The sequence below is a fragment of the Spermophilus citellus genome (assembly GCF_964194105.1).
Source record: "Spermophilus citellus genome assembly, chromosome: 3".
NCBI lineage: Eukaryota > Metazoa > Chordata > Mammalia > Rodentia > Sciuridae > Spermophilus > Spermophilus citellus.
In genome coordinates, this window is record NC_138184.1 from 57,967,822 (window position 1) to 57,995,218 (window position 27,397).

Sequence of the window (27,397 nt, forward strand, 5' to 3'; positions counted from 1 at the left end):
ATTGTCGCCTCCTAGTAGAATTATATACATAGAGGTTTCTTACAGTTTGGATATGAAGTGTCTTCTGAAGACCCATGTGTGACGGCTTGGTCCCCCAGACAATAATGCTCATCGGTGTGGCTTCTGGGAAGTGAATAGATCATGTGGGCCTGACCTCATTAGTGGCCTAACCCATGAGAGCCACATGGTCAAATGGGAAGTGACAGAAGTGCAGGCAGGTGGGGCACAGTTGGAGAAAGAAGATCACTGGACTTGGGGACCATATCTTGTCCCTGGTCCCTTCCTGTCCAACTCTTTCTGCCTCTGGCTGCCTTGAGAATTTCTTCCCCCGTACCTTTCACCATGGGGTCCTGCCTCAGGCCCAAACTAATAGTGCCATCGGACCACAGACTGGCACCTTGAGCCAAGATGAACCTTCCTCCTCTAAGTTGTTTCCGTCAGGTAGTTGAGTCACAGCAATGAAAAGCTCAGTGACTCGGGGTTCAGTCCCTCGGCGGTGAGCCCCAAGGGGAGGGAAGAGCCCCCTTTTACGTGCGACCTAGACAGCACTCTAGTTCACACAAGTACTTCGCAGAGCTCTGCTGCCTTCCCTGGCTTCTGAAAAAACATTCTGAGGAAATAATTGGAGTTTGCGTCCCTATTTTTGAACAGCACGATGCTCTTATAATAGATCACAAGGTATTAGAAACCACCTAAAAATGCAATAATCAAAAGTTAGCTAAAAAGACACCATTGTATCCAGGTAGGAAAGGAAATAAATACAAGGGCAAAATAAATCTAATAGAGAAACAGATTTTGAAAAGCAGTCTAACAGCAGGAGTGAGGTCAGAGACACGGCAGAGTAAGTAAGAAGTTCCAAAAATTAGTCTCTCCACTGAAGCAACCATCAAGCTGGTAACAACGGGCAGAACCAACATTTTTGGAACTGTGGCATCTCAGAAAATCTTATGGCCACTCGGAGAGCACCGACCAATTTCAATAAGTGTGGTGGCATCTTTGCTCACCCACCTACCATATTGCACATTGCTCTCCAATGTGGGAACATTTTCCAAAACAGGTCACACGTTAGGCCACCCAAGAGGGCTCAAGACATTTAATAAGAAGGTAACACAAAGCATGTTTTCTGACCACAAGGGAATCAACAGAGGCAAATCGGCCAAGTTCACAGATGCATGGACATTAACATGTGTTCAAACAACCCACAGGCCAAAGAAGAAATCACAAGGGACACAGGAAAGTACTTGAGATGGATGAAAACAAAACAGAAATAAGAAAATTTACGAGATTCAGGGAAAGCAGGGCTCACAAGAAATTGATAGTTGCAAATGACTGTGTAAGATAAAGAAAAACAACCTCAAACCAATGAGCAAAATGTGTATGTAGCTTAAGAAGGAAGAAACAGAAGAGCAAAGTAAGCCCAAAATTAGGAGAAGAAAGGAAATAATAAAGATTAGAAAGTTGGGTGTGGTGACACACACCTGTAATTTCAGCAACTCAGGAGGCTGAGGCAGGAGGATCGTGAGTTCAAAGCCAGCCTCAGCAACTTAGCAAGGCACTAAACAACTCAGTGAGACCCTGTCTCTAAATAAAATACAAAATAGGGCTGGGGATGGGACTCAGTGGTTGAGTGTCCCTGAGTTCAAACCCTGGTACCCCACCCCTGCGCCCCCCCAAAAGGAAATGGAAAAATTAGAACCCTTGCATATTGCTTTTATGATGTAAAATGGTACAGTGCTATGGAAAACCACTTGGAAATTTAAAGATTAAACACAGAATTGATGATCCAGCAATTGCATTCCCAGGTATATAGATCTCAAAGGAGTTAAATCAAGTACTCAAATAGATACATATTTGTGAATATTCAGCTAGTAATTCACAGTAGCCAAAGAGTAGAGACAACCTAAATATCCATAAAAAATAAAGGCATAAACAAATTGTTTTACATCCATAGAATGGAATATTATTCAGGTAAGAATTGGAATGAAATACCAATACATGCTACCACATAAGTGAACTTTGAAAGCAGCATGCAATACGAAGACAGATACAGACGGCCACGTACTGTATAATTCCATTTCTTTTCAGGGGGTGGGGTACTGAGGATTGAACTCAGGGGCACTCAACCACTGAGCCACACCCCCAGCCCTATTTTGTATTTTATTTAGACACAGGGTCTCACTGAGCTGCTGAGGGCCTCACTAAGTTTCTGAGGCTGGCTTTGAACTCACGATCCTCCTGTCTCAGCCTCCCCAGCTGCTAAGATTAAGATGTGCACCACCACACCCAGCATATAATTCCATTTCTATGAAATGTCCAAACAGGCAAATCCATATGGACAGAATGCAAACTGGTGGCTGCTAGGCCCTAAGGGAAGAAGGGTGTAGAGAACAACCCACTTGATGTGTCAAGGTTTCTTCTGGGGGGCTGATGAAAATGTTTTGGAAGTAAATAGAGACTGCAAAACATTATGAATATGTTATAGGTCTCTGATTTTTTTCATTTAAAAATGTTAGTTTTTGTACTATGAGTTTCACTTTAATTTTTAAAAATATGGCTGGGTGCAGTGTTGCATGACTCTAATCCCAGAGGCTCAGGAGGCTGAGGCAGGAGAATCATGAGTTGTAAGCCAGCTTCAGCAATGGCAAGGCCCTCATCAACTCAATGAGACTCTGTCTCTAAATAAAAGACTAAATAACTCTGGGGAAGTGGCTTAGTGGTTAAGTGTCCCTGGGTTCAATCTCTGGTACCACCCCCTGCAAAAAAAGTATGGATGGCAGACATTGCAGAAATGAAGCAATGAAGCTGCTGTCATTGACTGCACGGAAATTTGGAAATGAAGACAGAGGCTAAAGGACAGAAGGGGCCATGGCTGGTCAGGGTGCAGGGAGAGTCATTCTTCAACATTCTTCAAGAGGTTACATAAGTGACATCCCACAGCTGCTCTAGCCCTGTGCTGGGAACTCGGAGTCCTGCTTCAACAGTACATGAATATTTGCTTCTATATTAGGGAGGACTGAATTCCAGGGGTGAATACAAGACCCAGGGAGGCCCCCTCTCTCCTTTAAGACTGGATCAAGTTAAGACTACAGGACTCGCAGACCAGGAGGACTTGGGAAAGGTTCCCTCCAAGCCTGATGACTCTGTGCCCTTGATCTAACTCATTAGGTTGGAAGAGCCTGCTTCTTTCTGGGAAGCCAGCTCTGGAATCGCGACATTGGGAGCCAAAATAGCCCTTCCACATCCCACCCCAGACCTCCTGCCAAAGGCTCAGGCACGGATCGGATCATACTCTGTAGCAGCCCCGCGGAGGCAGATGCAGAGTCTGCTGTGGATTTGTTTCAAGGCGCACGTGCAGTTGAAGCCAAAGAGTGGGGCTGCGGACAGAGCCCTGAACTCTGGCAGGGAAGCGGCAACATGGTGAGGGGAGCTGGACGGGGCAGAGGGTCTCAAGTGCTTGCTCCAGGGCCACGGAGCTGGGGAGGCCGCAGAGCTGGGGAGGCCGCAGAGCTGGGGAGGCCCAGAGCTGGGGAGGCCCAGAGCTGGGGAGGCCCAGAGCTGGGGAGGCCCTGGAATGCCCCGCACAAGCCCTCCCCAGATAAGACGGGGAAAGAATGTAGCCAAGAATCTTATCGATTAAAATACCTGTCCCCAGGGACCCGCCTGCCAGGACGCACATTCCGGCTGCTGACAAGTTTGCATGGACACTGGCTTGGTCTCAGGGTCACAGAGCCTGTCGTTTACTCGGTCTTCAAACTGACACCAGACCTGGCGATGCTTGTGCCCTTTTCCACAGGTGACCAAGCACTGCAATGAAAAGCAGAGGCAGTCAGGGGCCGGCCATCGGGGCTGTGGTTTGGGCCGGTGGAGGGTAGTCACCAGTGAGAAGAGGCGTGGCCTATCTCCATGGCTGTCTAGATAGACAGAGGCACATGCACGCATGTACACGTTCTCTCTCTCTCTCTTTCTCTCTCTCTCCTTTTTTTCCTCCTCCTGCCCTCCTCTCTCTCTTCCTTTCTGTACTTAGTCTCTGAGCCACTTTTAAACAGAGAATAAACTCAACAGAGTGTCAATCCCTAAAATACTAAAAAGACAGCATTCGTGATTCTCTAGGGGTTTAAGTCAAACCGACCTGTGTTTGAACCCCAATGCAATCGAGTCAGAGGGGCCCCCTGGGCTTTCATTTTCTCATCTGTAAAATGGGTTAACAGCCCTGCCTACTGCAAAGTGTTGTGAACACTAAAGGAAAGGCATCCGGGTAAAGGACTTAGCACAAATTTTTACCTCAAAACAGGTCAAATATCAACGTCATTATTGTTCATGTCCATTTAAGAAACATTTTTTGGGGGCAAGCACTGGGGATTGAACCCAGGGGTGCTTAACCACCGAGCCACATCCCCAGCCCTATTTTGTATTTTATTTAGAGACAGGGTCTTGCTGAGTTGCTTAGGGCCTCCCTAGTTGCTGAGGCTGGCCTTGAACTCGCCATCCTCCTGCTCCCAAGTCTCTGGATCAAGTTAAGACTACAGGACCCACAGAGCAGGAGGACTTGGGAAAAGTTTCCTCCAAGCCTGATGACTCTGTGCCTTGATCTAACTCATTAGGTTGGAAGAGCCTGGCTCTGGGATTACAGGCGTGCGCCACCATACCCAGCTTACTTTAGAAATTTTGAAAAATAAAGGACATTAGTCAAAATCTCACTGCATGAGGGCCAAGTGTGAACTACACTTAGCTGTTTCCCTTCCAGTGTTTTTATCTAAGGAATTTTGGACCATTCTGAGTTCTTAGTCTGATCTTCCCCACCCCTAACTGATCAAAGGTCTGTTACCTAATTTGACATGATACTTCACCTAGAATTAGCCATCTAAGTAAAATTCAAGCCTACTACCACCTTTCATTTTTTTGGTGAGGCGGGTACCAGGGATTGACCTAGGGGTGCTTAACCACTGAGCCACATCCCCAGCCCTTTTTATATTTTATTTAGAGACAGGGTCTTGCTGAGTTGCTGAGGCTGGCTGTGAACTCGTGATCCTCCTGCCTCAGCCTCCAGAGCTGCTGGGGTTGCAGATGTGGGCCACAGCACCCAGCCTCTTCCTTTCTGGTTTTTTTAAACCAGATAAGAGAGAGTTTAACTGAGAACTCAAACTTAGGTCTACGGGTCCCCTTGGCAGGAGCCCTCACCACCGCCTGTATCACTGCTTCCCACCATTCATTCCACCGACACTAACCCTCTCCTCTTCAGACCCGCACTTTATTTGATGGTGAAGGTAAATGGTTTAGGCTGCACTTCCGTGGAAGAGGGAAGGATACGGCTGTGGTGACTGTGGCTGTAAGGACCCTCCTCCCCACACTCCTGACTTGGCTCCTTCATACTGGAACCTTGATTCCCTTCCTCCTGCGCCCCTTAGGAAGGTGGAAGGGGTGGGCCTCTTGGTGACTCTCCTGGGCTGGGCTCACCAGGGTGAAGCTCAGAGCCCTTCTTCTCCTCACTGTCCTGGACACAAACTTCACAAGCTCAGGGATGGGAAAGGCCCGGGTCTGGACCTCAGCCTGATCCTTTTCTCTTTCATCTAAGTTTTCCTCCGGTAAATGGATGCCCAAGTCAGAGGTCCCTCCCTGGGGTGGACATCTCTGATTTCCAAGATGAGGACTTGAGGCCTGAGCTAGCCGAGCCTCAGGACTACTACAGTCCTGACTCCCACTCAGATACTTAGGGCTCAACGAGGGGGGAGGGTGAGAGAGCTGGGACTCCAAAGTCACCAACAGAAGCTCTCATGGTGGATCCAGACACACCCCGTGACGTCAAGGTCTCTGGTGGACAAGGCCCAGCCAGTACTCAGTCAGAGCCTGGGTGGGGAACGGGCCTGCTGCTTTCTCAAGGGGTGGAGGGAGAGGTTCTGTAGGCTCAGCCTTCAACACACCAGGGGGACCCACAGTCAGCTAACCAAGGCCACCTGGGGAACAGCAGCTCCTCCATCTCACCTCTGACCAGTCTCCCGATTTCCACTGTGGACACGGGAACTCATTGCACCTCTGAATGGTGACTTTTTCCTGATGGGCACATTTGCTGTCATCCAGGACGTCATTGCGGGTGTTGACACAAATAGCCCTTCTCCTTTGGCTTCCCCCATCGCAGCTTTTAGAACACTGTAAGGAAAAGTCCAATCAGACCACTGTGGAGTCAAGATCCTCTTCTAACCTTAACCACCAACCCACCCGGCTGACTCTACTTTTTCTTTTGGAGAGATTTCTTTTGCATGCTCTCACTTTATTACCTGGGTTTATATTGAAGTTCGCAGTAGCTCATTGGCATAGGAAAATAAAATTGGAAATGGACTGAGAGGTCTAGAAAAGTGGCTGGTTGATTTGTTTTACCACTTGCAATTGTTATTACTAGTTCTGCAATTGTTCTGCCCGGGTCAGACATTACCAATCAATCACGGGATTCTTTCCTTCGGAGCTTGAATGGGTTCAGGCATTACATATCAATCACAGTACTCTTTTCTACACAGCCTAAAAGGGGCTTCTTGTTCTCCTTTTTTTTTTTTTTTTGTACCAGGGATTGAACCCAGGGGTGCTTAACCACTGAGCCCCATCCCCAGCCCTTTTTATATTTTATTTAGAGACAGGGTCTCACTGAGGTGCTTAGGGCCTCGCTTTTGCTGAGGAACTCACGATCCTCCTGCCTCAGCCTCCCCAGCTGCTGGGATGACAGGTGTGCACCACTGCTTCCAGCTAAATGGGGCTTCTTAATGCAATCCTGCAAGGAGTCACCATCAAGTCATCCGACTTATCCAAGAGGACGCTCTTCTATGAGAACCAACTTACTTCAGTCCAAGCCGAATAGCGCCAGCCGCCTGTGTTACATTCTCCTGAGCATTTCTCCCGGTTGCTTGGTTTGGGGTGACTATTGCAATAACTATTATCCACCTTCTCGGTCTTGCCATCTAGCCTGCTGTATTTGGCACAGAAGATGTCTAACGTGCGGTAACCTAAACCACACTGGGCACTGCATTCACTCCTGCTGGCCACGTGCCACCTGTGAAGCAGAATAAAGAGAAACCAATGCATCTGTTAAAACACACGTGCTCAGCCAATGAGCGGAAGAGGTGAGTTCTTTTTTCTTCCTTAACTCAAATACCCTAGAGCTCAAAGCCCCAGTGAGTTACTGAAATCCAATTTCAAACCAACTATCCATGTATTTTTCATGGCTGCGGGTATGCATAGAAGTCAAAGAATGATGACCAGAGTCTCTATCTTTGGGAAGATTCTCTCTGATACAGTCCATCTGAAATTTAAGGAACCAAGAAGAAGAAAAAAAATTTTTTTGGAATTCAACCGAGCAGAAAGAGCCACTTTATATTTAAAAAGTTCATGCAATCTAGCATTTCATTTGGCTTTTTCTAACAGAGAACTTCTCTTGGAAACCAATCACAGGAAGCCTCTGCTGCCTGGGCCCAGGCTAGGAAGTGCTCAATGAACATTCTGTGAGTTACTCAAAGAATGAAGAATTTGCACTGCAACTGTGAATTTCCAGTATGTTAAACCCTGTGCACTATTATCTGAGAACAAAGACTAAATTCTGCAAAGATGTGATCTACATGCTATAAAAAATAAGCTTTTAAAATTAGATTTGAATCTATAAATCTTTGTATCCCCAGTATTTTTAATGAAACTTTGTAGGCACACAGTAAGTGCTCAATAAATACCAATAAATTGTCAGTTTCTTTTAACACCCTAGCAACAAAGTCAGCAGGGCTTAAATAAAAATAAAAAAAAAAGGAAAATTAATAAAATGAGTCTTTTTTTTTTTGTACCAGGGATTGAACTCGGGGGCAATCGGCCACTGAGCCCCATCCCCAGCCCTATTTTGTATTTTACTTAGAGACAGGGTCTCACTGAGTTGCTTAGGGCCTTGCTTTTGCTGAGGCTGGCTTGGAACTCTTACTTCAGCAGGAATAAACTAAATAATAGAACTTGAAATACAATTTTGTTGATTGGATTTACAAATTCAAAAAAGATGATTTCTTGAAAATCTTCACTGGATTTGACTTTTGGAATTTGGCTACTGCTTGGAAATTGGATGGCTTGCTCATCTCCAGTGTTTTAAGAGTTCTTCTATGTACAACTGTTTGGAAAAGGAGTCGGGGGCAGGGGGAGAGGATTATTGCATGATACTCTTGTCATGGAATTTCTCACTGATGCTCAGAAGCAGGTCAGAGGTGCCCATTGGCAAGGACAGTAGGCTGGAGACTGTCCCTTGGAGGGACACAATATCGAGAGGATTTTGTTCTAACCCAGAACACATTCAGTGGGGCTTGAGGACCAGCACTTCATCTCATCCCATCACAGTTTAACAGGGGCTAACTCTCCCTTCCTGCAGGAAGGAGGGCAAAAGTGTGGACCAATTCAACAGAAGCATCTGGAACTTTCAGCTGCACTTTGATCTTGGCTACTCTCTGGGACAAGTTGTTTTCCATCCAGGATCAAGGAGGCGGGCACCCCAACCAAAGTCATTTCCCTGATGTCCACACGATGCCCAGAATCTCAGCAGAGAGGCTTGCAGAGTCTGTGGGAAGGTCATGTGAAAAATTCTTCCCAAACACTATCACATGACTTAGATTCTCTTTCTGGACAGTGGTCTAACTTCGGTGTGCTGAGATCATTCAGTTCATTTCATGGGAAATTAAACACAATTATATTTAATGAGTAAATTTCATAATTGCATCCCCCAATGTCTCGTCGATAAGTGGAAACTGAGGGACAATGTGTGATTGTGTTTGTGCGGGGGGGACGGGGGAGTGTCTGGCTGAGGATTGTGGGATTAAATGATTTTATGAACTACCAAATTAAACTGGCTTTGATATTACAGATCTTCTCAGAGCCTCCAGGGTATTGATCAGTGTTATGCATCTCCACTGGGGAAGGACTTGTTTGTTAGGGCTTTTCAAAAACACTGGTTTGAGCTGGGCATGGTGGTGCATGACTGTAATCCTAAAGGCTCAGGAGGCTGACGCAGGAGGATCCTGAGTTCAAAGCCAGCCTCAGCAACATAGCTAGGCCATAAGCAACTTAGTGAGATTCTGTCCCTATGTAAAATATTAAAAAGGCCTGGGGGACATGGCTCAGTGATTAAGCAACCCTGGGTTCAATCCCCAGTACCCAAAATAATTAGCACAAATCATGATTATATTGACATCAGGTTGACAGAGTGAAGGTGGCACTAGCTGGCTGTGTGACCTTGGGCAATCTGCTTAACTTCTCTTAGCCTTATTTGTAAAATGGTGATGATACCTGTGTTATAGTGGTATTTGAGAAATCAACAGGCTATTAGGTCTATCAATAGGATAATATAAGATTATATACAAGGCAATAAGAAATATAAATACTATCCTATCAATGTGAGACTATTAACAGAATAACATATAAGTGTTAAAAATAGTTCTTAGAAAACACGTGACCATATCCCATGACTTTCACAGTGATAATTAGAAAGAAGGCTAACCTGAAAGTGCTACCTTTCTCAATTTATTAAGGCTGTATCTCAAGGTATCTATGCACCAATTTAGTTTTTTCTGCCAAACATTAGTGATTAATTCAGTCCAGCAATTAGTCCACTAATTATTTTTTCTGAAAGGACCTTTAATTCTAATTTAACCGAATTGACTGAAGCAAATGGGTTTATTTGGATACTTCTGAAAAATAAAAATATTGTCTTAAATTGGGCATGCTGACAAGGTGTAATCCCAGCACTTAGGGAGGCTGAGTCAGGAGGATCATGAGTTCAAAGCCAGCCTCAGCAAAAGCGAGGTGTTAAGCAGCTCAGTGAGACCCTGTCTCTAAATAAAATACAAAAAGTAGGGATGGGGATGTGGCTCAGTGTCCAGTGCCCCTGAATTCAATCCCTGGTACCTCCTACCTTGCTGAAAAAAAGAATGTTGTTAGTGTGAATGCTCACCTTTTAATGACTAATATTTTATTTTATTTTTTACAATAATATGTGACTTTGGTCAATGCTTTTGAGCAAGCCAATGAGCAAGCAGGTCAGTAACAATGTGTCAAGAGGAAGTGTGTGAGGGTGGAAAGGTAGTGTCTTTGAAGTCAGAGCCTCAGGTCAGGACTGGCTGAGAGCACACTTATCACAATTTCCACTTTGACTCCCATGACAGGCATTACTAATCAATCACAGCACTCTTCTCTCCCCACCTCCAAATCTGCATTCCTTCCAGCACTATAGGAAGCCTGCACTACTTGAAGGCTTTGATCCAGTGCTGTGGGAACTTCAAAATGTTCAAGTAGTCACTCTGCGGCTTACGAATGGTGAGACCTTAACACAGCCATATACCACTCTGCCCCTAATCTCTGGACTGCAAAAGAGGGATGAGGTGGCAGCACACCTTAGCTGCATCCACTTGACATGTAGAATACACAAGGCACCCCTAGGTTCTTCACTAGGACACTGTTAACCTTGCAGACAAGAGGAAAGCTTCAGGGTTCTCCACCCATTCAATACTTCCTGCCTCTGACTTCACTTTCATAAATACTTGTTTGAATATCTAGATAGTTCTAAATAGACTTTCTTCTTGCTCCTCCATGCAACTTTGGCATGCCTAAGAGTTCATGTTCTGAGTGGAATGTGCCCTGGGTGGATGCAGAACATCACAGGCATAGAGGGATAAAGTCCCCCCACTCTTTGTTTTGAAGACTTTTAATTATTACTTTAAAAATTTAATTATTAGTAATATTATTGGTACTGGGGATTGAACCTAGAGGCACTTATCAGTGAGCCCCATCCCCAGCCCTTTTTACATTTTATTTAGACACAGGGTCTCCCTAGATTGCCTAGGGCCTTGCTAAGTTGCTGAGGCTGGTCTTGAACTCTTGATCGTGCTGCTTCAGCCTCTGGAGCCACTGGGATGACAGGTGCGTGCCAGGCTAGTTTCCCCAGTTCTTGCTGACTTTGAATGCCTCATCAGTGAGTTCTGAAGATCTAGGTGGAATGTTTTCTGGCAAGTACCACACTCTACTCATTATTTAATTCTTAGGAGAACAAGAAATCCACTGACATGTGTCTTAGATGATAGGATCTAACGGATGGAGAACTGGCTAGAGCTCATCTCACAAAATATTAGGAAGAAGGATTAAAGCTGAACACCCCCTCCTTCTGATCCACATGCCCAGACTCCCCGCAAGACCCTCTCCACTCAGCATCAAAGAGCAGGAGGCACACGGGCCCACCTCAAGTCACAGTCTGTGCCGCAGGCTTCCGTGATGGGTGCTGGCTGGGGCAGCCGATCGCATCTCTGATCCGACACAGTAAGCTGGTCAGATTCCCTGCTGCAAACAGGTTTCCGTTTCCGCTCCCCTGAGCAAAGAGGACAAAAAAATTATTCAGAGCACACAGTCCTACTTAGACTAAGGTCTGGAAAGCATTTTCTACAGGAACACCAGCTTATAAATATTTTCAGTTTTGTTGGCCAGCACAATTTCTGTAGCATGTCTCAACATGACAGGGCAGAAAATACAGCTGTCACAGATTATCCGTAAACACATAGGTATGGCTGTGTTCCAATAAAACTTTATTTATAAAAGCAGGTGGCAGGCTGGAATTGGCTCTGTGGCTGCAGTTTGCTGACCTTAATTTAGCAAAGGAAAAAAAAAAATCAAGAGTATGCGACTACTGAAACCATGTCTCTGAAAAATTAAAGTGGCAAGTGGATCTTGCTTGGCTATGCGCCTATGTGCCAAGCTCTTTAGATAAGAAAACCTAGCATAGCCCGAATTTGCCAAAATGACACCAAGATTTCATGTAGCTCCAGTCAGAATGGCAGTCACCAAGAATACAAATAATAAGTGCTGGAGAGGAATGGCAGGGGGAACACTTTCACACTGTGGGTGGATCCTAAATGAGTACAACTGTTGTGGAAATCCGTATGGAGGTTCCTCAGAAGACTAGGCAAGGAACCACCACAGGTCCCAAATTTATCACCCGTCTGTATTTATCCTGAAGAATTAAAGTCATCTTCCCACAGTGACACATGCACAGCCAAGTTTACAGCAGCACAATCCACAACAGGCAGACTATGGAACCAGCCTGGGTGTCCACCAGTGGATGAATGGATAAAGAAAATATGGTCCATATACACAGGGGAGGTTTATTTGGCCATAAATAAAAATGAAATATGTCATTTGCAGTAAAATGGATGGAACTAGAGATCATTATGTTAAGGGAAATAAACCAAACTCAGAAGGTCAAGGGTTGTATGTTTCTCTCATATATAAAAATGCATGCCTATAATCCCAGGGGCTGGGGAGGCTGAGGCAGGAGGATCGTGAGTTCAAAGCCAGCCTCAGCAAAATCGAGGCCCTAAGCAACTCAGTGAGACCCTGTCCCTAAATAAAATGCAAAATAGGGCTGGGGATGGGGCTCAGTGGTCAAGTACCCCTGAGTTCAACACCTGGTACCAAAACATCATCATCATCATCATCATCATCTCTTGGAATCCGCACAAAAGAAACCCGCAGGCGGTACCTTGGCAGGGCTTGCTGCACGCCTGCCAGGGGCCGTGACTGTTCCAGTAGAACTGCTGAGGCTTGTCTTCGATGGGAACGTTGAAGGAGTAGCGCACGTCGGGGTTGTAGAGCTTCCCCACCGACAGAACCTGCGGGCGGTGAGACAGGGGGCGGTCAGCCAAGCCCCAGCCCGGAGAGGGGCGTGGCCAGGGCAGGTCCTACCTGCAGCAGCAGCTCCTGCTCAATGCGGTCCGTGGAGTTGATGCGCTCTACCACGTTGTCCGACCCGCTGTACTCAATCACGGCGCTCCCAACGCGGATTTCCCTTTTGGACATGGTGACGACGAAGTCTCCGTTGAGCAGGAATTCACCTTTACTGCTTGATAAAGCTGTGGGTGAGGACAGAGAACCTGCTGATCCGCTGCCCAGGAGCATTTGTGTGAAATATGAAATACCCCGATCATCAAGAATGCGAGTAACAGCAGATGTTGGCCAGGGTGTGGGGGAAAGGATCACTCATGCGTTGTTGGTGGGACTACACGCTCTGGAAAGCAGTGTGGAGATTCCTCATAAAACTAGAAATGGAACCACTATTTGACCCAGTTAGCCATTCCTCAGTATATACCCAAAGGACTTAAAATCAGCATACTACAGTGACATAGCCACATCAATTCACAATAGCTAAGTTATGGAGCCAACCTAGGTGCCCTTCAACAGATGAATGGATAAAGAAAATGTGGTAAATATATACAAGGGAATATTACTCAACCTTAAAGAAGAATGAAATGATAGCATTTGCCAGTAAATGGATGGAACTATAGAGATCATTATGCTAAGCAAAATAAGCCAATCCAAAAAAAAAAACAAAGTCCACATGTTCTCTCTGATACACGCAAGTGGAAGTAGGGAGGGAAGAATAGAAGTTCACTGGATTAGACAAAGGGGAATGAAGGGAAGGGAGGGGGATGGGAATGGGAAAGACAGTGGAATGAATGGGACAGAACTTTCCTGTATTCATATGTGAACACACGACCAGGGAAACTCCACATCATGTCCAACCACAAGAATGGGAAGTTAGACTCTATGTATGCATAATAGGTCAGAATACACTCTACTGCCATGTATACCTAAAAAGATCAAATAAAAAAATAGTAAACAAAAGAAAAAGAAAATGAGATCCCACCCTGACAGGCAGAGAGTCCACAGATCAGGGGCTTTGCAGCCCCACAGGCACGAGCACATTCCTGATTCGCCCAATGCCAGCTGTGTCCTTAGGCAATCCACTTTCCCTCTCTGACTCCATTTCTTTAAAATGGAGATAAAACATCTACTCCTGATGGTGACTATGGAAACCAAGTGGAATAGAGAAAACTAAGAGAAACAGAATACAGGGATCTGGTGAGCCTGGGGCTCCCTGAAGAAGCCCCACAGTCACAGGACCACAGATGGAAGCCAATGTATTTCATTTGATTTGAAAATGTGTAGCCGTGCATGGAGAAGGTCTGCGAGGGATCCCCTCCCACACAGGTACACTTGATGTATGCCTTCATTACTTGAGCCTGCTGAGTCTTTGTGGGGTCATCTCTATTTGACAAATGGTGATACCTGCAAATACACAATATGATGCTCAGTGCCACCTTTCCAATGAGGCCCAGGGTGGCAGCCAGCCTCACATGTGGCCCTGGGGATCCTTTTCTCCAGGCAGTCACCCTGTTCCCCCCCCCCCACCCAACAGGAATGACTGGGAAAACCAGGGACTGAACCCAGGGGTGCTCAACTACTAAGCCCCATCCCTAGCCCTATTTTGTATTTATTTAGAGACAGGGTCTCACTAAGTTGCTTAGGGCCTCACTAAGTTGCTGAGGCTGGCTTTGAACTTGTGATCCTCCTGCCTCAGCCTCCCGAGCTGCTGGGATTAGAGGCCTGTGCACCATGCCTGGCCTCTCTCTTCCTTCGATCTCTAGTTTTAGGGGAGGCTAACTGCAAGGTGATGGGATGCCCAGGCTGAGGTTCCTGCAAACACCCTGGGGAAGCTCAGAGAACTGAGTCCTTCTGCCAACCGCAGGAGTGTAAGCCAGCCAGGATCGGATCCTCCAGCCCCAGGGGAGCCTTCGATGAGACCGCAGCCCTAAATGTCGTCACCTCACACCAGCCTTCAAACCAGAAACACCCAGTTTCACTGCTCCCACATTCCCGATGTGAGAAACAGAGACATTTCCTACCCTGTGATGTCACACTGTGTCTTGAGATAACTCGTCACATGTTAGCAGCCCCAGACACCTGCCTGGACCATTCTTTTCCAAACTGCAAATGTCACTCAGGGTCAGCACAGATTCCATCCCTTTTCCCATCCAAGTTTTTCTTCATGGCCTTTTGATTCTGCACAACTATCGGAGCCCCCCAGGGGTGAGGGTGGACACTGTCTCACGACCCACTACTACTGTGCTTCTTAAGGGGAAATAGCAGGTGCTCACTAAAGTCTTCTTTTTTTTTAAGTGAATGTTCCCCAAATCTTGCAAAAGATAAAAGAATCAGTGAAGCTGAAGAAGTAGAATTGGAAAACTGCATGGATTAAGTGCTAAAACACTGGCCAGATGAGGAGCTGGCTGAATTGAAGCAATGATGAAAACTAAGATAATGAAACTCAGAGAATCAGACAGTTGAATGGTGGTTACAGGGGGCTGGAAGGAGGGGGAATGGGAAGAGGGCTCAAAGACAAATAAATGTTGCAGATCTGATGTACTGCACGGTGACAATGAGTCCAGAGGGTCGGTCATCAGTGTCATTTCCAGCTGGATGTGCACATGCACAAATAAAGGTAAGGAAATGGTCACTATGTTAAAACATGTAAATTATCCTGTTTGGGCGATTATTTCACAATGAAGAGTTATATCAAAATGGCAAGCAAGGCGCGATGGCCCACTCTTGTCATCCCAGCAGCTTGGAGGCTGAGGCAGGAGGATCGTGAGTTCAAAGCCAGCCTCGGCAACTTAGAGAGGCCCTAAGCAACTCAGTGAGACTCTGTGTCTGAATAAAATACAAAAAAGGGCTGGGGATGGGGCTCAGTGGTTGAGTGCCCCTGGGTTCAATCCCCAGTACCAAAAATAAAATAAAAAGGCTCCATGTCACTCTTTAAGAAGGCACTATTGTCTTGTCATTACAACTGACTGCAAAACTTACAGAAATATATGTACTGATGGCTTTTGATCTCCAACCTAAAACACTCGGAATGACTCCAATTAAAATGTAATTTGTTGAATATGAGCTAAAAAGAATCTTATTTGCATGCTTTCAGATTTACTTCTCAAGATAAAATTCCAACCATATCTTTTCCCTCTATTTGTGGAAAAACATTGGTTTCACTTTTAGGGAGCTGGCCCTCTACTTCCCAGTCATCCACTGCTTCCGGGCCATTTAACCTGGAAGGTCATCATGGATTCCCACGCACGGTCCCCTCACCACACCTCCGAGACATCGACCTGCTCTTCCTGACTTAAGGGAGAAACAGGCCTGACTTGGTATTAAATTAACTTCCCGAGGCCAGGTGGCTTCTAATCATGAAAATCTCTCTCCAGAATTTGGGAGCCACTAACATTTTCCAAGAAGGGCCTCGGCAAATGTTCAATGAATGAATTTATGCATCCTTTCCTTGGTTTACAAGTGGAAATCAAATTTGTTTAGGTCTGCAGCTTTTAAAAAATTTAAATAGTGGGACTTGCTAGACAGCCTATGCCTTGGAGTAAAGAAATCATTTAAAAAATTGCTTTTGTAAACCCAAGAAAGATCCCTACCCTTAGTAGGTGTGCTACTGATGAAGTGGTGGCACACACCTGTCATCCCAGCTGCTGGGGAGGCTGAGGCAGGAGGATCGTGAGTTCAAAGCCAGCCTCAGCCAAATCGAGGCCCTGAGCAACTCAGTGAGACCCTGTCTCTAAATAAAATACAAAATAGGGCTGGGGATGGGGCTCAGTGGTCGAGGGCCCCTGGGTTCAATCCCTGGTACCCGGAAAAAAAATAATAAAGAGCGAGTGATGGATTGAACCTGACACTGGTGACAGGGAGAACAGAGTGCTTCCAGCCCAGTGACTGTCCCCAGTTGGTGTAACCCTCGGGCAGCCCTGTCTCGCCTGCAGCCCCTGCAGTGTGAGGCCCACCTTCCATGCAGGATGCCGGAGCTCCAGTGGGTCACTGACCGGACAGTGGTTTCCATGGCACCTCGGGTGTCCTGGGGCTGCTCCCTCAAGCGGGTCACTTACATGGTGACGGCATGATGTGCTGTCAACCAAATCACCTAATTCTTTCAAGCTAAGTTACATGCTGGCTATGCCGCTGACGCTTCACTGGAGACGGGGAAGTGGAATGTCACATGCCAGCCCCGCCAAGGAAGCCACAGTGGAGCCTTGTCCATGCTCACCGCATGGCGGTGCCGGCGAAGGTTAACCTGGCTTCCTCTCCTAATTATGCCCACCTAGAGGGATGCCATCCTGCACCCCGTGTTTCTTATTCTAGTTCACAGGGAAGGGAGAAGAGGCCAGGAGCTGGAATGCTGGGATTTGCTCTGGTAAATGGCTCCGTCCCAGGTACACATAAAGCCATCCGGCGAAAGAAAATTTCTGCTTTATCTTTCACTGAATCCATTTCTGTTTTCCTACTGCCACAGCTAGCCAAGGGCCTGTCATCCCAGCAGCTTGGGAGGCCAGCCTCAGCAACTTAGCGAGGCCCTAAGCAATTCAGCAAGACCCTGTCTCCAAATAAAACATAAAAAAGAGCTGGGGATGTGGCTCAGTGGGTAAGCACCTCTGGGCTCAATTCCTGGTACTCCCCCCCCCAAAAAAAAAAAAGACAAAAAGAAATGAGCACCTTCCCCAAGGGATAGGCTCAGAACACGGTGAGGCCGTACAACTTGGCTTTCACCCCGTGGCAGGGAAGGGTCTATGTGCAAGGACCACCTTTGACTGGGAGGATTTCTGCTTCGGTACCTTGTGAAACAAATAGTTTCCTGAAAATCAGAGCCTCCTGCTCCACCTCCCGCTAATGCGATTAGGAGAGCTGATTTCCTGGGGGCTTTCCTCCCCGTTGCACCCATCAGAACCCGACTGCCACAAAGGCGCTGTCTTCTGGAAACTGCTCCCTCATCAAAACACACAGGAAGCGCCTGGCTGGACTGATTTGATAAAACAACCAGGGATCAGGGTGAAGATCGCTTAGCAACAGAAGAGCCGAGAGACAGGCGCATGCTTAACCCAGCGCGGGCTGCTGTCCCCCTCCACCACGCCAAGGGTAAATTTCCACGCCTCAGCCTTGATGACATCAAATTGTTCCTGCCTTCTAAGACACCTCTGTGAGGTTCAAAGGCTCTGAGGTCTCCGCTTTCACACTCGACGGACTGTGTCTCCAAATCTGTGCTTGGGCACTTTGGTGTCCAGAGAGACTGTTCTTAGGCCATCAAGGGACATTCTCCTACTATTCCATTAAAGAGCCACGAGTGGCTGGGACTGCCTGTTCCAGATGACAGATCTTCTTTGATTTTGTTTTCATCCTTTGCAAGGAGATTAAGATCCTCCGGTGATGAGTAAGAGGTTCTCTGGAGGCCCACCCCAAATTCCAACACCTGACACGGGCTGATTGAGTTGAACGGAATTGAGGCTGCTTAATTGGAGAGCGATCATTTTCCCAAACAGGAGGAGGAGAGAAGAGAATCCTCTTCCTTTGGAGGAGAGGAAAGAAACAGCTCAACATGGCTTTCAGCTAGCAGGAATTCAATTTCCCCAGGAAGCTGAGTGCAGTGCTCCTTGATTTAATTAGGAAGTAGGAAGGTCACAGGCACAAATTTATAACCAAATACATGGAGAAAACTCTTTGACCCATTTTGCACCATGGTAAAATGAGAAATCCTTGAAAATATCATTTGAAAATGGTTTCCAAGAAATTTTGCACCATGGTAAAATGAGAAATCCTTGAAAATATCATTTGAAAATGGTTTCCAAGAACTTTGTCCATTGTCTTATTTGATTTCTTGCTATAACTGTGGTGCCAGGGATTGAACCTAGGGCCTTGTGCCTGCTAAGCACGTGCTGTGCCATGGAGCTATACCCCTCATCCTGGTAGTTTTCTTTTTGTTTTAAATTAATTAATTATTTTGGCTCTGGGGGTTGAACCCAGGGGCACTTTTAAGCACTGAGCTACATCCCTAACCCTTTTTTATTTTTAATTTAGAGGCAGGGTCTCCTTGAGTTGCTCATACTGGCCTTGAACTCACAATTCTCCTGCCTCAGCCTCCTAGGACTCTGGGATTACAAGTGTGCACCCTGCATCTGGCTTATTCATTTTCCTATAATGTTGCCAGCTGTTGGGTGTTTAGGGTGGCAAAAACTTGAGGCATCGATAGAGCGCTTAATTACAAGGAAGATTTTTTTATAGTCTTTAGAAGAAGAAATGAATCTAATATCTCCAAGGTGGCTCTATTCCCCATGAAGCTCACGGTAGGAGCGATGCCTGTTGAACAATTCAGCAATCATTTACTGAGCACCTATCATGTACAGGCTTTGTCTCGGGAGCAAAGATGCAAAGACACAGTCCTGATCTAAAATACTGGTAGTCACATGCACAAATAAGTTCCAAATCTCAATCTCAGTGGAGGATGACACCTTCCTTTCCATTGCTCATGTCAAAACCCGAGAGTTTTTGACCCCTTTTGATTCCAAGACATCTTCGGTTATTTTTTCCCATGTACCTGCATATTTAATCCATCAACAAATCACAGTTAGCTGGGGTCGGTGGCACACTCCTGTAATTGCAGTGGCTCTGAAGGCTGAGGCAGGAGGATGGTGAGTTCCAAGCCAGCCTCAGCAACTAAGTGAGGCCCTAAGCAACTCAGTGAGACCCTGTCTCTAAATAAAGTACAAAAAAGGGCTGGGGATGTGGCTCAGTCATTAAGCACCCTGGGTTCAATCTCTGGGACCAAAAAAAAAGAAGAAAAAAGTCATGATGGTTTGAACTCTAAAATGTCCCCAGAACCTAACCACATAGGTCCACCTCCACATTCCTGCTTGGGGGAGAGCCATGAGCATATCTCTCTCTCTCTCTCTCTCTCTCTCTCTCTCTCTCTCTGTCTCTCTCTCAGAGTTTTGCAGCAACTCCCTAAGCCAGGCCACCCCTCTACCCTACGTGCCTGCCCCATCATCTACGAGCACGGTAATGGCCAGAGTTCTCCTTACAGACTAAGTGTGATTACATCCATCGTCCCTTGATGCAACACCCTCGGGAGCTCCCCAGGTCTCTCAGAGTCCAAGCCCAAGTCCTCACAAGGGCCTTGGGTGAATGGTCTAGTCCTGTTACCTGCTTCCCCACCTCGGGCTCCCCTCCCTGCCCACCACCTGCAGTCACACTGGCCCCTGTGTGCTCTGCACGGACCTAGGCACGAGCCTGCCTCAAAGACTTCACAAGGGCTGTCCCCCCGCACCCACCCCCCCCCCCCGCCTAGAATGTCTTTCTTTGCCCAAGATAGCGCGTTCTCTGTCTTCCTCCACTCCAAACATTTCAGTCTCATCCTTGATTCTTTCTCTTTTTTCCTTTTACTTTGAACCCAGGGCCTCATGCAGGCCAGCCAGAAGCTCTGCTACTGAGCCACACTCCTGCCCTCCCACCCAGCCTTCAGATCCCAATTTCCCTTATCATGCTCTGATTTCTAATCCCACGTATCACCTTCATACTATTATATACTATAAATACTTACATCCGTGTTCGTTTATTAACTTATTCTTTATTGTCTACCTTCTCCCATGGAAATATAGGTTCTAAGAAACAGATTTTTTTTTAACTCTCTTGTTCACTGTGTCTAAAATAATGTGGGTGCTTATTAAATAAGGGAATAAATGGAGATCCATAGCATATCAGGGAATCAGGCACGAATATCATGCTTGATTAGCAAGCTCGGCGGATGGGTTCTGTTTATCAATGTGCAGGTTCATGGAGACATCTCAAAACACAGATGTAGGTTTTAATTTGATTCAACAAATACTCATTTACTAGCTCAGTGCGTCCAAGTGCTTGGCCTGAGCTTCTAGAGAGGCTGAATTCACATGGATAAATAAATTCCTGCCTGAACACCATTGGAGAGAAAGTATATTAATTGCTTTTAAAAATTGGCTTTTCATCAAGATTGCCTGCCTGATTTCTTCCCTAGGTACAAGGCATGGCTAGGAAGAGGCCAGCCTTGCAAGGTGACCAGTGGGATCCCTTCCAGTCTTTCTGCTCTCCCACAGGTCCTTCTTTTAAAAGGCAACTGGGTAAATTTATAACAATTTATGGCAGTTTATAGAATAATTAATTGAAATAAGACTGGTGGGGAAAAACAGGTAAAAATTAACATAGTGTCTTTGGCATGTTGTGCCTTTAATGCAAGAAATAGACATAAGTTAATGGTGTGGTTAAATATAAGGAAAATTGTGAATTAAGCTGGTTACACTGGTGCACGCTGTAATCCCTGGGGCTCGGGATGCTGAGGCAGGAGGATCACAAGTTCAAAGCCAGCCTCAGCAGCTTAGCAAGGCCCTAAGCAACTCAGGGAGACCCTGTCTCTAAATAAAATATAAAAAAGGGCTGGGTATGGGGCTCAGTGGTTAAGCACCTCTGGGTTCAATTCCCAGTACAGGAAAAAAAAAAGTGAATTAATCCAGAGAGAAGGATGAAGAATCTGTAAAGCAACAAAGTTAGCTATTCTAGTAATGACTCGAGAAAAAATATGTGTCACTACAGAATCTTCTGGAATGACCAGGCATAATAAAATATTGAACAGTCCCCCCCCCCAATGTTCTGCACTTGGAAGGAGCTGATAAAAAACATTAAGTCAAGTAATACCTCTAATAAAATATTTGCAAGTCAGTTACCCACAGGAAAGATTTTTCAAAAGCCTCAACGAGACCAATGATTTTTATGCTAAACTTTAAGGGTAAGTCCTTTCAGAATTTGACCTGAAGCCTATCTATTTTGTAAAATCCAGAGTCAATCCCTTGATATTGAACAGGGCAACTACTTAACCCCTGAATCAATATTCTGAGGGTGTTACGTACGAGTGTGAAATAAAATAATGAATTTTGAGATCAACTGCTTTTATGAAAACCCATCGGAAGGCGTCAGAGAGGAGGGAGGACTTTGTGCCAATTGCCCCAGAAAACCGGAATGTCTGTAGAAAATGGCAGGGGCACCCCGTCTCACCCAAGTAGTTGTCATCTTCCGATTTCCCTGAGAAACTGTGCTGTCGCACATCAATATTGGTAGCACCGGCTGGAATTCGGACCACAGTATTGTAACCTGAAAAGAATTTAACAAAAATTCAGTGGTTCACTTTCTCTAAGAATGGAAGCCAAGGTGGGTCACAAGGAAATGTGATTGTCACTATTAGGTGCCCTATGGCCAGATGGATGAAAATGGACTGTAACCAGATTGATTTTAAGCATGACATTAATACTTTCACATGATATGTACAATTCAACTTTTTTTTTTAAACTTTTCCTTCTCACAATCCTTAGAAGCAGATTCTTACCATAATGTACAGTATTGAATGTTCCTGCCACTGTTTTGCATGAAGAATTATCGCCACCACAAACCCCACATTTATCTCTCCGGGCTTTTGAGTTCAGAACATGATCACATCCAGCTTGCTTTAAAAGAAAAAAAAGAAAAGAAAACATTAGAAATAAATGGTGAAGCATGAATGAGATAATAAAATGGCAATGAATGCGTTTCTTTCAATGATGCAAATTCAAAACCACAAGGAAGAGATGGCCCTTGAAACTTTCCAGGGTTGAGAACTCAAATCATCTACGGCTTTGCCATTTAAAATTTGATCCAGCAGCCGTGGACATCCTTGATGTTGTTAGGAACGCAGACTCTCAGGAGTCACCCAGACCTACGAATCAGAGTTGGGATTTTAACAAGACTTCATCTGCAGAGAAAAGTTTGAGAAGCACCGAAGAATAAGCAGAGTGGGGCTGGGTGCAGAGACACACACCTGTGATCCCCAAGCAGCTCAAGAGGCTGAGGCAGGAGGATCTCGAGTTCAAAGCCAGCCTCCGCAACTTAGCGAGGCCCTAAGCAATTCAATGAGACACTGTCTCTAAATAAAATACAAAATAGGGCTGGGGATGGGGCTCAGTGGTTAAGCGCCCCTGGGTTTAATCCCAGGTACCAAAAAAACAAACAAACAAACAAACAAACCTCACAACCCCCCCCCAAAAAAAAAGAGTCAGCAGATTAAATGAGAAAAAGAAGGGGTGGGGTGGTGAGGGGCTGTACTTAATCAAGGAGCTCAGGCTCCACCTTAGGGAGGAGCTGCTGACACTCCCTGCTGCTGGACCGTTTAGCAACAAGAACTCAGTGTTGACATTTTCCAAATTGTTTTTCAAGAGAAGTTGGAAATTTGGATATTATGCAAAATCCCCCATGTTTAAATCCTGGGCTGAGCATGCAGGGGAAAGCATGACTGACAGGTGGCAGCTTGAGACCTTGGCTGCATCCCTGGCCTCTGGAATCTGCAACATGGATCAGTACAGACTGAGCCCTGAGGTCAACCCTGGCAACAACCTGAAGACTTGAAGAGGAGAGGCCACAGGCTTGTCCCTTTTGTCCCTTTGTGTGAACCACTCTTTTAGAAGGACCTCAAGGTGTTGCTATGGATTGGATGGAACAGGGGACCTGCCCTGCAGGTGCAGGCTGGGAAGGGGTGAGGCTCTTAGGGGCTCTGTGCATCAAATCCTTGTCCCCAGGAACTGTCATCTGCATCTGGACCACACTCAGGGAGAAACACATCACCTGAATGAAGCTGGCACAGTTAGCACTAGTTTCTGGTCAGCGAGAACTGCGAAGAGGTACCAAGCACTCCGCAAGTCACAGAGACTTTGCTGTCTGCCAGAAATTTCTCAATTTACCTTCCAAGAATAATTAACAGGCACGTCTCAGGTGGAAGCAATTAGGGTTAAAATCACAAAGAGGAATCTGAGCGAGGCCAGCTCTTCTCCTGACATCGTTCTAGAACACAGCTATTCACTCTAGGAAATGCTGTCAGAGAGCATTTGGGTTTAACCTTGGGCTCAGGTCACACTAAAGGAGCGTAAATTAGCATAATAAACCTTCAGGAGAGATCTGGGGGCCCCCATAGAGGCTAAAACTGTCAGGAAAAACCCAGGGCAGTGGTTCTTAAATTATGACAGAGCACAGGTTAGAATCAGATGATACTGGCCCCGCTCATGCTGGTCCAGGGACCACACTTTGAGAAGCCCTGCTCAGGACTGCGTGCTGTTCTATCAAGGAAGCCACAAACCACAATCCACAGCACCATGAAGAGAAGGCCATCTGTGACTCACTCTGCAAAGGCCTTGGACACAGATGTCATTGGTGTCCTGGCCACAAGGCGTTCCATCGACCACTCTGTCCCGGAGCTGGTAGTAGGCGGTGTTCCCGGCCACTCTGCAGAACAGCTTGCAGCGGTCCTTCATCAGAACTGCAGGGGAGACGTCATTCCATGGGACATGTGCGCACCTGGACCCAGGGCCAGCCCGCCGTCCTGGGGCCCTTGCCCGCAGGCACTTACTTCCGCTGTACTTGGGGACCCAGCGCACATTAGGGTGCAGACCGTTGATGTTAAAATGCTTCCCGTCAAACTGCGCACACTGCTCATCGCGGAAGTCTCGATTCTGCTTGAGGCAGGGCTCCGTATTGCAGGACTTGAACTTCATTCTGCGCCCCACGCAGTACTTGCCACCGTTTTTGGGCCTGAGAAAATATAAACACGCACACACAATGGGTTTCTCTGTACATCTCTATCTCATTCATGACTTCCTGTGATGGAGGGAAGCAAACTGGTGGTGGCAGATGACCCAGGGGAGGCCAGGGGCTCCGGATTCTGGGTTTGCATTCTGCTCTCTATTAAAGATGCCGGCATTAGTTTCACATAGACCATGGAGGCCCATCTGGGCAACTCTGGCAAGACTCGGCATTGACATCTGTGAAATGGGCTGTTGGCTCTTCCACCTCCACTCCTCCGGCAACTCCCCTCCCTGTTTCCCAACCACTGTTGGTTTGGTTGGTTTGTTTTACAATAAAATGGAAGAAAAGGCACGTGTCCCCTTGTGGACTGACTTGATACAAGAGGAGGACATACTGCTTCATCACCTTCGTGGGACTGTGAAGCCATGGACAGCACCACAGCACAAATTTACCCTCGGCCTGCAGTCCTGCACCTGCGCTTTTCCCGGAGGACACACCACACCACACAGCGACCAGCAGTCAGCAGCTGGCCAAATTCACCACGGAAAAGGGGGAGATCACAGAATCGTGGGACACTGGGGTCACCCACCAGGGCCGGAACAGCTACCCTGGGACACCCCAGAACTGAAAAATTTTTACCTTTGTTTTTTAAACATTGAATTTGAGAGAGTGATCCTGACTGTAAGAGTGCTTTGCTTTGTTTTGTTTTGTTTTCCCAAACCGGGCTTCTAGGATACGGGGAAATAGCTCCACAGACATAAAACATGGAATGAGACACAGCCAGAGTGCTAGAGCAGGGACCTGGGTTCCAGTCTCACCCTGTCCTCACTGTGTAGCTTTAGACTAAGAACTCAACCTCTCTGAACCTCGATTTACCCCTTCCTTTGAAATGAATGTTGCTAATGGATGATGGAAAATGTTAGCTACTGTGACATTATGTGTCAACATTGCCCAGTCTAATCTGAGTTTAGCCAGCAGTTGGTTTGAGTAGCAACTCTGGACATGGAAGGGCAACTCAATGCTCCTGAAGAGTGGCCAGGACTCAGGAAGGGCCCCTGGGGGAAGCCTGGCCTCATACTGCTATAAATGTGCTCCTTAGATCAAAGATTGTAAAGTAAGGAGACAGCACAGTTAAAAGCTTGGAGTCTTGGGGCTCCATCTTTATGTGAAAGAAATGTGAGGCTTCTGGATGAATCTGAGGAGCTTATCAGGAGTCGGATGAATATTTGCCATTATTTATCATGAAAAAGCGAAATCTAAGAATACAAACTGCAATGTCACTCAGCAGTGTCTATGTCTGACTGTTTCCCTGTTCAATACAACTAAGTCCATGTGCTTTGAATCTGTAGTATGCACTTGACTTTCATTTATTGCCAAGAGACAGGAGGTTCAGAGAAGTTAAGTACTTTGCCCAAGGTCACACAGCCAATAGAGGAGCAGAGTCAGGACTAGAATCCAAGTTGTCCAGGATTTTGCTCTGTGCTCTTTCTGCTATGCTCCCCAGAAACTGTGAGTCTTGGCTTTTTGGTTTTATAGCCACTTACAGATGCAGGCTTGGTTTCCTGGATACCAGACCCTTTCTCTAAGTAGCAAACCACCCCATGCATAAAATATCACGAATTACACATGAATAACTCATTAGGCCCACGTACCTGCTCAGGTAAAACCTGTTCTAAATGTACTAAAGAGGACCCCCTTCAAGTTTTCCTAAGGTAGGAACTATATGGAAAGTCTCTTAATGTTCCAATTGACTATGGTAGAATGATTATTAATTACCCCAAAGTATCTCGTATTTCTTTCCCCTTTGAAAACAACATTTTTAAGCAGATTTTTTTGTTGTTGTTGTTCTCTTATGTACCGTTTTGGCTGATTCTTGAAATTTATTAATAGTTTCCAACTTTGCTTATTTGGAGTATGAGGAAACAGCAAGCTATGATTTATTTCTATTAAAACATTTTAAGATAAACAACATGTAAGAACCACTGTCTGTAAGAGGAAGCCCTGCTAGGGGCTATTTCCACGGGTTCTAGAAACAGAGGGTCTGAACCCCAGCCCTGCATTAACAACATACCATCTCAGGCCAGCGGGTTCACCCCGCTAAGCCTCAGCTTCTCAGTCCGGAAAAGGGAGAAAACACCCACCATCTACTCCGTGGGGCTGTAGGGAGGGTTAACTTCACCATTACATTCAAAGCACTTGAACATGGCTTTGCATACCGTGTTTAATAAACACTTAGCTATTACAGGGTATGGCAAAATATGGTCTATGAACCAAATCTGGCATGCCGCATGGCTCATGGTCTCAGACTGATTATCATTTTAAAGAAATTGGAGCATCACAATAGCTAAGCTATGGAACCAACCTAGGTGCCCTTCCACAGATGAATGGACAAATAACATGTGGTCTGTATACACAATGGAATATTACTCAGCCTTAAAGAAGAATGAAATTTGCTGGTAAATGGATGGAACTGGAGATTATCATGCTAAGTGAAATGAGTCAGTCTCAAAAAACCAAAGGATGAATGTTTCTCTGATATGCAGATGCTAATTCACAGTAAGGGGGGAGGGCTAGGGAAAACAGAGTTTCTTTAGGTAGGTAGGAGTGAAGGGAGCCACATCCCCAGCCCTTTTCTAATATTTTATTTAAGACAAAGTCTTGCTGAATTGCTTAGAGCCTTGCTAAGTTGCTGAGGCAGCTTTGAACTTGTGATCCTCCTCCCTCAGCCTCCCGAGCCACTGGAATTACAGGCTTGCACCATCACACCCAGCCTTCATATGACTTTAATGAATGTAAATGTGCCCTTCTGAACTATATGGCATTTCTTCTTAGACAAGGTGGTTTCTGCTGAATTTGCATGGCACTGTGTGCTAGCGAAAGCTTCAGCCAGCTGAACTTACCTTTCAGCATGGAAAAAATAAATTTATAATTTAATAATTTAACTGGATAGGAGGGTAATGTTGTAGACAAAACCCCCAAATTATAGAAAATTCAGCTTTAAAAATAATATCCACCACATTTTCTAACTATTAAGATCCTTTAAAGATATTGCATGCCAGAGGTAGGTGGGAAGGACTGAAGGAAATTGCTAGAGTCATTGTTATCTTGTACAGCCAAGTTA

General features: G+C 45.9%; 1 protein-coding gene across 3 annotated transcripts in view; it reads right to left on the reverse strand.

Moving 5' to 3' along the window:
* The window catches only part of ADAMTS9 (ADAM metallopeptidase with thrombospondin type 1 motif 9), a 158,990-nt gene that overhangs the window by 78,824 nt on the left and 52,769 nt on the right, over positions 1 to 27,397 (reverse strand). For all 3 annotated transcript variants that reach the window (XM_081285542.1, XM_081285543.1, XM_081285541.1), the window contains 10 exons: positions 24,101 to 24,282; positions 23,874 to 24,010; positions 22,055 to 22,172; positions 21,727 to 21,822; positions 12,733 to 12,899; positions 12,530 to 12,659; positions 11,236 to 11,362; positions 6,826 to 7,036; positions 5,980 to 6,144; positions 3,643 to 3,804 (listed from right to left, as the gene is read on the reverse strand). In XM_081285542.1, coding sequence (XP_081141668.1) covers positions 3,643 to 3,804; positions 5,980 to 6,144; positions 6,826 to 7,036; positions 11,236 to 11,362; positions 12,530 to 12,659; positions 12,733 to 12,899; positions 21,727 to 21,822; positions 22,055 to 22,172; positions 23,874 to 24,010; positions 24,101 to 24,282 — 1,495 coding nt within the window. The remainder of the gene's footprint in view (positions 1 to 3,642; positions 3,805 to 5,979; positions 6,145 to 6,825; positions 7,037 to 11,235; positions 11,363 to 12,529; positions 12,660 to 12,732; positions 12,900 to 21,726; positions 21,823 to 22,054; positions 22,173 to 23,873; positions 24,011 to 24,100; positions 24,283 to 27,397) is intronic.